This window comes from Ictidomys tridecemlineatus, chromosome 1 (assembly GCF_052094955.1).
Source record: "Ictidomys tridecemlineatus isolate mIctTri1 chromosome 1, mIctTri1.hap1, whole genome shotgun sequence".
Classification (NCBI taxonomy): domain Eukaryota; kingdom Metazoa; phylum Chordata; class Mammalia; order Rodentia; family Sciuridae; genus Ictidomys; species Ictidomys tridecemlineatus.
In genome coordinates, this window is record NC_135477.1 from 154,436,287 (window position 1) to 154,447,135 (window position 10,849).

At 38.2% G+C, this 10,849-nt stretch overlaps 1 protein-coding gene across 1 annotated transcript; it reads right to left on the reverse strand.

Annotated features, from left to right (window-relative positions):
- Nucleotides 1-8,961: 8,961 nt before the first annotated feature.
- LOC144366532 (olfactory receptor 2Y1-like) lies at nucleotides 8,962-9,915 on the reverse strand. The gene has a single exon (XM_078020767.1). The coding sequence runs from the start codon at nucleotides 9,913-9,915 to the stop codon at nucleotides 8,986-8,988; it is 930 nt and encodes a 309-aa protein (XP_077876893.1). The 3' UTR covers nucleotides 8,962-8,985.
- Nucleotides 9,916-10,849: the final 934 nt, after the last annotated feature.

The following is a 10,849-nucleotide window of genomic DNA, read 5'->3' on the forward strand; positions in this document are numbered from 1 at the left end:
TTGGACTCATCTCCAAACTCACAGATCTCATTTCACAGTCTGAGTTGGCAGCACTGCAACATGGAGGTACCAGAATGTCTCCAGCTTGGGCTCCCTGTGAACAGCAGGCAGCCCCAGTGTGACTTTTGTGCAGCAGTTTTATGAGCTGAATATGTGGAGGACAGGGTGCCCCTCTGATCCTGGGATTATCAAGACTTTTCCAGCACTTTTCAGTCTTTTACAACTTTGTGTACTAATTTCCCCTGCTCTCACCAGGAGCTCAGCTCTAATTCCATTTTATATCCTTGTCTAAGGTACCCCAAATTTCCCAGTTTTCAAGGCTCTCTGTTCAATACTGAGTATCAGTGGAGTGCTCTTTTCACTTGCCTCATAGAGAAGTAGTTTCTTGATCTTTAAATACTGTGTGATGGAGCTGTGAGAAAAACCACTTCACACTAATCCACCATCTTGTCTCTCCTTTAGCTTTTATCTCTTCTTGAAGCATGAACTGAATAAGGATCAAGGTATTTTTTTGCATTGCAAATTGTTTGGTGGTGTTGAATCAATATGCTTCTTGAGCCACCCATCTGTTCAAATTGCTAAGACACTATACCTGTGAGCTATTGGAGTCAAAGAGGTGAAGGGAACTGGGTTCTTCCTGGTCTCTCCAGCTTGTACTTACCCAGACTAATTGCTCTGTGTTTGAATTTCCTTTTTTCTGTTAGACTCATGTAAGCCTTTGGGGGCTCAGATATGATCTCCTGGACCCAGCTGCAGACAAGATCTTAGTTCCCAGTTTCTGTAGGCATTGCTGTGGGGTAGTCTCACGATGACTCCAGACCTGATTCCTTGTGGATAATAGGTAAACTTAGTCTGTTGTTTGTGGACCATTTAATGAGTTGAACAGTGAATTGACTAGGGCAGGCAGCCTCTCCAGTCTCTTCATAGTATATCTCAGCTTTTTTCCATCCCTGTGTGCTAATTTCACTGCTCCAGTGAGCACCTTATCTCTAATTTTGTACCTTTTCCTTGCTTCATATGCCCAAACTTTCTATTTTTCAGGGAGTCTCTGTCCAAAATTGAATATTAATAAAATTATTTTTTGTCTACCTCAGGGAGATGCAGTATTCCTGCTGCTTGAGTCCCAGGTGTGTGAAATGCTATCACACTCATACAAGAGACATTTAGAACTCCAGACAGCATAAAAAATTTCCTCCAAGACACATCATAATTAACATGTCTATTATACAGGACTAGATAAAATTTTATAAGCAACCAGAGAAAAACAGCAAGGCAAATTTAGAAATAAGCCAACTTGAATTTGTACTGATTTCTCAGTCCAGACATTATGAGCCAGGAGAGTTTGGAATAATGTACACTAAGCCACAAAAGACAATGGGTGTCCACCTATATTGTTTACCAAGAAAACTATCCTTTAGAATTCAAGATAAGTAGAAGTTAAAAGAATTTATAATCACCAAGTAAGGCAGTACTATAGAGCATACTCAGTGAAATATTTCATGCAGAAGAAATGAAAAATAAATATGAGAGCAAGTGTATTAGTGAATCTCACAAGAAGACTCAAAAGAGAATTATTAATTAAAGGAGAATAATTAAAGTCAAATCATTCTTAATTAAGCATTAGCAATAAATTAAAATGGGAGGAAATTAAAACAATCTTAACAATGTAAATGGTCTAAATTCTCCAATCAAAAGACGTAGACTGGTAGATTGGATTAGAAAACAAGACCCAACCATGGGTGGTTTAAAGAAACTCATCTTAGACGCGAAGATTACACAGGGTAAAGGTGACAGGATGGGAAAATATATGACCTGCAAATGGACACCAAATGCAAGCAGGGGTAGCTACTCTTATAGCATACAAAGTAGATTTCAAGCTGAGATTGATCAAGAGACAAATAAGGACATTATTACTGTTTAAGGGGATCATTCAAGAATAATATACAATAATTGTAAATATTTATACACTAAACATTAGTACACCTACATATATAAAACAAATTTTTTATTTAAAATATTTTTTTAGTTATAGATGGACATAATATCTTTGTTTATTTCTTATGTGGTGCCAAGGATCAAACCCAAGGCCTCACCCTTGCAAGGCAAGCACTCTTCTATATATGTAATTTGATAGATCACAACAAAATAATACTGAATGGTTTAAGTCCAATCTATTGTTCTTTCCAACAATAGATGAGACTAAGAAAGACTCTTCAGAACTAAAAGATACCATTAATCAAATGGATTTATCAGACATCTATAGAAAGTTTTATTCATCAACAACTGAATTTACTTTCTTCTCAGATTCACAGAGAACCTTCTATAAAATACATATTTTAATAAAATGCACATAGAATATATTAACAAATAAAAAATCAGACATAATTTCTTGTATCCTATTATATCATAATGGAATGAAATTAGAAATCAACAAGATCAAACACAGAAATCATTTTTTACACCTGGAAGTTAAAAATAGAGTTTTAAATTGTTTTTATTGGTTATTTTTAGTTATACATAACATTAGGATTCATTTTGACATAAATTTAAAAGCATGGCATATAATTTGTTGTAATTCAGGCCCCAGTACTTCCTCTTCACCTCTCATTCTCGTCCCCTGTTTCCTTCCCTCTACTCTACTGACCTTTCTGTTATTTTCATATAGATTTTTAAAATTAGTGTCTTGTGGATATACATGATGATAAGAGTCACTGTGGTATATTCCTATATGTACATAGGACAGTTGGGTAGGTCAGATTCATTCCACTGATTCCTTACCTATCCAGGAAGGAGAAAGGATAGACTAGGGAATAATACACTTTTGAATGAGGAAGGGTCATAGAAGAAATCAGGAGGAAATAAAAATCTTCATAGACAAATGAGAACAGATACAACATCAAAGTCTCTGGGACAGTTCTAAGAGGGCAGTTCACAGCATTGATTGCCTATATAAAAAATAAAAAATGATTCCAATAGTCTAAGGACTTAGAAAGAGAGAAACAACTTATCTTAAAATCAGCAGAAGACAGGAAATAATTAAGGTCAGAGTTTAAAATAATAAAATTCAGAATAAAAATACAAAAGATTCATGCAACCAAGAATAGTTTCATTGAAAAGTAAACAAACCTGATAAATCCTTAGCCAAACTAACAAAAAGAAATCTAGAGAAGACCCAAATCAACAATATTAGAGATGAGAAAGAAGATATCACCACAGACTTATAGGAAACCCAAGGATCATTAGCAACAATTTTCAAATCTATACTATAATAAATTGGAAAATTTAGAAGATACTGACAAATTTCTAGACACATATGACCTATGAAAAATGAATAACAAGCTTATAGAAAATTTGAACAAAGCAATTAGAAGCAATGAAATTGAAGCAGCAATTAAAAGTCTTCCAACAAGAAAAGTTCAGGGTCAGATGGATTCTCAGTCAAGTTCTCCCAGATCTTTAATAAAGCACTAATTTTGATCGTACTGAAAATATTCCATGGAATACAAAAGGAAGGAACACAGCCAAATTTATTCTAGAAACCAGTATATACATGATAACAAAACCAGACAAAGACAAATCAAGAAAAGTAAACTTCAGACCAGTATCCCCGATGCACAGATATGTATAAGCAAAGCATATTTAAAACATTTTATAAATATAGTGTACCATGATCAAGTGGATTTTACCTGAGGGAAACAAGGATGTTTCAACATACACCAATCAGTAAATGTAATTAAGTACATAGATAAACTAAGAATAAGAATCACAGAATCAACTTAGTAGATGCAGAAAGTCTTTAACAAAATTCAGCAACCACTTATATGAAGAATGCTGGCAAAGATAGGGATAGAAGAAATTTACCTGAATATTATAAAGGACATATATGACAAACTCAAACTCAATAGCATATAGGATAAATAAAAATTGAAAACATTTCTTCTAAGATTAGGAACAAGACAAGTACGTGCACTCTCACCACTGAGATTCAACATAGTTCTTAAAACTAATCAGAGTAACCAGGAAAGAAAAGGAAATTAAAGGGATACAAATAGAAAATGAAATCAAATTATCTTTATTTGTCAATGACATGATCCTGTATCTAAAAGACCCACAAACCTCACTAGAAGTCCTCTGAAGCTGAAAAACATTGAGCAAAATATTAGGATGCAAGATCAACATACCAAAATCAATAAAACAAAAATTAGACTCCAGAAATGAATCTATTGAAAAAGAAATCTGGATAGTTATCTCATTCACAGTCACCTCAAAAAATACTTAGGAATAAATCTACCCAAGGTGAAAGACCTCTACAATGAAAACTATAGAAAACAGAAGAAATAAATAGAAGATATTTAAAATGGAAAGATCTCCCATGTTCTCAGATACACAGAATTTATATTGTCAAAATGGCCATATTCAATGTAATACCATCAAAATTTCAATTACATTTTTCATAGAACTAGAAAGTCCTAAAATTAATTTGAGAGAAGAGAAAAGACCCCAACTCTACAAAACAACACTGAACAAGAAGATTGATTTTGGAGGCATCACTGTACTGGATCTCAAATTATACTACAGAACTGTGATTACAAAAACAGCATGTTGGCACCAAAACAGACTTCAAGACCAATGGAATAGAATAAAAGACACAGAGAAAAACCCACGTAGATAGAGTCATCTGATCCTTGACAAAGCTGTGAAAAAACATATGTTGGAGAAAAGACAGATTTTAAACAAATGATCTTGGCTACTGGGTATCTCATATGTAGAAGAATGAAACAAGATTGCTATCTTTCATCCTTCACAGAAGTCAACTCAAAGTGGATTAAAGACCTAAGAATTAGGCCAGAAACTTTGTACCTCTAGAAGAAAACATACACACAACACTCCAACAAACTGACACAGACACTTACTTCCATAAGACCCTAAAGTCCAAGAAATAAATCCAAGGAATAATAAGTGGAATAGCATCAAATGGAAAAAATTAACTCCCTCTGCACAGCAAAGAATATAAGTGTGCAAAGAAAGCCTACAGAGTGGCAGAAAATATTTTACAGCTAGTCCTGTGATTAGAATCCAGAAATGTTTTTCAGCTACTCCTCTGGACTAGAATCCAGAATATCTAAAGAATTAAAAAGCATAACACGCACACACACACCCACAGACACAATAATCTAAATTAATAATTAATAAAAAACCCTAATAATCTAATTAATAATTGGGCAAAAGACCCAAACAGGTATTTCTCAAAAGAAGATATACAAATGGGTAAAAAAATATATGAAAAAATGTCTAACATACCTAGCAATAAGGAAAATGTAAATAAAAATTACACTGAGATATCATCTTGCTCTTGTTAGCGTAGCAGTAATCAAGAATACAAACAATAATAAATGTTAGTGAGTTTGTGGGGGGAAAAGGCAAATTATATGTTGTTCTTGAGACTGCAAATTTGTACAATCATTTTGGAAACCAGTACGGAGATTCCTCAAAAGTCTAAAATGGAACCATTCTTATGACCTAGATATTCTACTCTTCAGTATTTATCCAAAAGAATTAAAATCAGCATAGTGTAAGGATTCAGCCACAACAATATTTAGAGCAGCACTATACACAGTAATCAAGTTATGAGATGAGCCTAGGTGCCTGTCAACAGATGAATGAACATGGTGTATACGGATTATACATACACAATGCTGCTTTACTCTGCCTTGAGGAAGAATGGATTTATGGCATTTGCTGGTAAATGAATGGAACTGGAAAACATTAGGCTAAATAAGCCAGACTCAGAAAGTCAAGTGTTGAATACTTTTTCTCAGATGTGAAGGCCAGAGTAAAACAAAGGTGAAAAGGGAGGAATCCCATGAAAATAAAAAGGAGATCAATAAAATAAAAGAAGGGGATAAAGGGGAAGTAAGTATCCAGGGAAAAAGTGAGAAATTGTGACATGAAATTGAATAAATTATGCCATATACATATATGACTATACCACAGTGTATTTCACCCTTAGGTATAAGATAGGAATTTGAAAACGAATAAATTGCTGGGTGCTGTGGTGCACATCTGTAATCCTAGTGGCTGGGAGGCTGAGGCAGGAGGATCACAAGTTCAATGGCAGCCCCAGCAACTTAGTGAGGCCCTAAGCAATTTAGCAAAAACCTGCTGTAATGGTTAATTTGAATTGTCAACTTGATTGATTGAATTAAGAGATGCCAAAGATTAAGAGGCTTCTAGGTGTGTCAGTGAGGGTATACCTAGGAATGACTGGGACATGGAATAGTGAACTGAAGTGGAAACCCTCCCTAGGTATGGGCAGCACCAATATGCTGGAGGCTTGGATGGCATAAAGGTTGGGAGAACAAGGAAGCAGCAGCAGATGCAAGCTCCAATCTTCTTGAACAGGTTCTTGATTGCTGCTGTGGACACCTGAGGAAATCAGACTCTTGCTCCTTCACTCTTCCACAGGGGACTCTGCCAGTGATTCTCTAGGGATTTTCCAGAAGCCTTTGGCCTCCAACTTGGGTAGCATCATTGATCCCTCTTGCTTTGAGGCATCTTGGACTGTGCAGCTACAGGTTCCTCTAGCTCTCCAGCCTACAGATGGCCATTGTGAACTATCCAGCCAGTATAATAAACTCCCTGATTATAATCACACTTCCTGTTGATTCAGTTCTTCTACAAAAAACTGACCAATACACTAGCCTCAAAATAAAAAACAATTAAAAAGCGGCTGGGGTTGTGGCTCAGTGGCTAAGCATCCTTGGTATTCAATACTTGAATCCCAAATAAAGAAAACAAAATATAAGGATGACCATTACAGTAGAGGAAGGGGACCAGAGAGAGGGAGTGAAGATTTAAAGAAGTACTGAGGACAGAATTTGAGTAAATTATTTAAATTACTTGGCTCCTGTGGTGTGTGTTCAAAGATAGATAACTCAGGCCTAGGATAGGAAAAAGGTAATCCTGTTTCCCTTGAGGTTAGGGATAGGGAGAGGGAGACGAGGAAAAGAAAACATACCCATTTAAACTAAGCCTCAGTGGCAGAGCAGCCAGGGCTACATACACAGTATGAAGTGGACTACTGTTACTACAGAAACTTCTCTCTTTTCTGTTTTCTTTCTATTTTTATGATGATACTGTTGTTGAGAATTGGGTTCAAGTCCTCTTCATCCAGTGTTGAAGACTGAGCCCTCCAGAAATGTTGAGGCAAGAGCAAAGAGTTTTATTTAAAGGATAGAAACACACACACACGGACAGAGGCTCTGGGGGTGGTGGTGGTGGTGGGGTGAGGGTGGTGTGGGGTGGTGGTGGTGGTGGGGTGGTTCCTAGTTGTTGCCCAAGGGAGTAGGGGTGTCCCCCGCTTTTTATACATTTTAGTTTTCCTTTCTTCTCATGCTCCCTCCTCCTGTTATCTTGCTTACATGACCAAAAAGTGGACCAAGACAAGCCTCCCAGGGGTACAGGCAGGAAGGGAGCAGCCCAGTGGGCATTCATTAACACCTCATTGCAGGGAGGAACAGTTCCCTGGAGGTAGGTAACCTTGGCAACAGGTTGGAGGTTGTGGTATGCTATGGAGGTATTAGCATTTTATTTCCTCTTGAATCAGCCCCAAGTTCCTGACCCATTCATTTGTTACCTACACTGACTGTCCTTTTGCTCCTGGCCTAGACAGATGTCATGACTAACATACTTGGTGCAAGTAATAATGTTATGCCAGATTCTTGGGAACCCCATAGACCTCCAGGAGGCGAATCCGATGCAAGCACACAGAGTCTTTATTACAAACTCGAGCCTGGACTCACAACCATTCTGATGCAGAGGTCCCAGGGAGTGAGATTTTATAGGTTTTTGGGGGATACAACATCATACAGCAAATTATTCCATACCGCAGGAAAATCAAACAACAACTCTTAACATTGATTAACACATTCAATGGTGGGAACAAGTTGGGTAGGGGTGATTGGTTAGTACAAGAGGGGGATTCCTTTGAACTGATTGGTTTAGGCCAAGAGGGGTGTACATGCTAAATTACATGTTTTCCCAACATGTTACCAACCACCATAAACTACTTGGGGATCATCTGGTATTCTCGTGCTGATTGGAGGTTGCTAGGGGGGTTCCTATGGGTCCTCACCTAGCCTAACTGAGTCAGGGATATCTGGCACCACAGGCCTCTCCTGTTATTTACTGACAAACAATTCAGCAGGGTGGGTATGTGCTTAGGAGTGCTCTCAGGGTTTTTCCAAGGACAAGGGTCATGCCCCCTTCCTTAGGACAGGCCTTGAGGTAGAAGCTGCTGTTATTTATTAATTTTTTAAAATGGAGTCACATTAGTTTCTCAATAAGGCTTTTATTCTTTTCTTTATTCAATGTCATGTTACATATTTTGCCTTTTTCCTTCAGTATGTAAATGACATTCACTTTGAAACCCTATTTGCTCAGAATAGGGCCTCTGAGCATGACCCCTTATTTGCTAACAACTGTTATGACTAGAAGACTAGAGGAATGACTATTGTTTGAGAGGTAGAAATAGGTCTGACTTGTGTGGGAGGGTGGTCAGGGCCAGGATTTAATAAAAAACTAGAAGTGAACTTATGGCTTTCCCATTTAGGCACACTGGGAGATGCTGACAACAATGGGAATTAGTCTCTTTGGAAAAAGGGTTATCACTTTGAATTAGTCTTTCCTGGCTTTCAGACATGTACAGACTTCATCCCTATTGTCCACATATGCAAAACGTACCCTCTTCTCAAGTTCATTCTTTTGGACCATGGTGATACAGGAGAATACTTACTTCCTCCTGAACAATAATCATAAAAACACTGTATTAGAGATTCCCACTTCCAACTTCCCAAGAAGGAATATAATGAAATTCTGAGGACTCAAGAGGGCTGTTCCCTAGTGGCCAACTGCCTCCAAAGAAAAGGCTAGTTTTTAGGAAATGCAAGTTACCATGGAAAATGTAATTTGTTTCCCCTCCTACCTTCAATCTCTGCTTCTCCCTAGTACCTTCAAGAAAGCCCCCTTCACATCCTTGTTCCTTAGGGTATAGATCAGAGGATTGAGCACAGGGGTAATGATAGTATAAAAAAGGGCAGCAAATTTTCCCTCACTCTCAGAATAACTGCTTGTAGGTTGGAGGTATGCATAGATGGCTGAGCCATAAAAAAGGCAAACTACTAGGAGGTGGGAGCCACATGTCCCCAAAGCCTTTCCACACCCAGCCATTGACTTGAGCTTCAGCACTGCCTTAGCAATGTGTGCATAGGAGACTAGAATCAGTGCTGCAGGAACAGCAACGATTATGACTCGGGCCACAAACATCTTGGCCTCTGTTCCTCCTGTATCCTCACAAGCCAACTTCAATAATACAGGCATCTCACAAAAGAAGTGATTCAACTGATTTCCACAGAGAGGCATGGCCATCATGAGTCCTGTCTGAATCAGAGAGTTCATGAGGCCTCCCACCCAGGAGGCAATAGCCAGTGCCTGGCAGAAATGAGGGTGCATGATGGTTGTGTAGTGGAGTGGTCGACACACAGCAGCATAGCGGTCAAAGGCCATCACCACCAGGAGCACGGCCTCAATGGAGCCCAAGGCAAGAGTTATGAGGAGCTGGGCCACACACCCTGCATAGCTGATGGTCCTGTCAAGTCCAGAAAGATTGATCAGCAGCTGGGGCACAGTGCTGGTGGTTAAACAGAGGTCCAGGAAGGAGAGGTGGCTGAGAAAGAAGTACATGGGTGTGTGCAGTCGAGGTTCCAGTCTTGAGAGAGCAATGATGCTAGTATTGCCAAAGAGTGTCAGAGAGTAGAAAATTGAAATAAAAGCAAAAAGGATGGGTTCCAGTTGAGGCCAGTCTGAGAAGCCTACCAAAATGAAGCCATCTTTGATACTAGTATTCTTACTTCCCATAGTCTTTTTCTTGCCCAAACAACAGAAAAAAATTGATGCCTCTTCTGAAGAAATTGAATTAAAATATTATTTTCACCATTCCCTGTGTATACCTACATGTATTCCCTATGTATTCCTAAATCATACATTTTGCTTTACACTTTGCTATTTAGTTCAGTTCTATTCAGTCTTCTATTCCTACTCTTCTCTTCTGTAGTGTGGAGTTTAGGAATGATGGGCCCTTGTGTGAGCCCTATTCCTACTGCCTGTTTATTCCATGATTTGAGGATATCTATTCAATCATTTTGACATGATGCTTCCTTGTCTGAACATATACATGATGTATTGCCTCCCTCCACTGAGACAAGAATCCAATGCATTCAGGTAAAAATTGCTTTAAAAAAATCTAATTTGTTCCTGGGAGTGTAGCTCAGTATTAAAGTACTTCCCTGGAATGCAAAGACCCTTGGTTTGATCCCCAGTACCACAAGAGAAAAAAAATCTAAAGTCTAAAAAGATAACATTAGTATTCTATGTTGTTCTCTTTGTCATTTTCTTGGTGTAGTAGGTAGGATTTTTCAGTGGCTGATGTTCAGGACTTATGAGGCTGAGATCAAAAGTTGGGCTTCTGGGGATGGGGATATAGCTCAGTCGGTAGAATACTTCCCTCACGTGCACAAGGCCCTCTGTTCAATCCCTAGCACCACAAAAAACGAAAATTGGCTTCTGGTGCTCCTCTGCTTTCTTCTGTTCAGAGAATAACTTCCATACACCAATCTTGAAATCCTTGCTCATGATCAACGGCCATCTGTCACTTAGTTAGGACCAGGAAGAGTAAAGTTGCATCCCTTTAGGGCATAAACAATTCCTAACAGATACATTCCTTATGCTGAGTCATCATCTTTGGAGTATCCCCAACATTTTTTCTAAGTGATAAAACCATCTTTCCACTCCT

What these genes read in the sequence shown, in the direction of transcription:
- LOC144366532 (XM_078020767.1), bottom strand. Translation starts at nt 9,915, where the DNA reads ATGGGAAGTAAGAATACTAGTATCAAAGATGGCTTCATTTTGGTAGGC.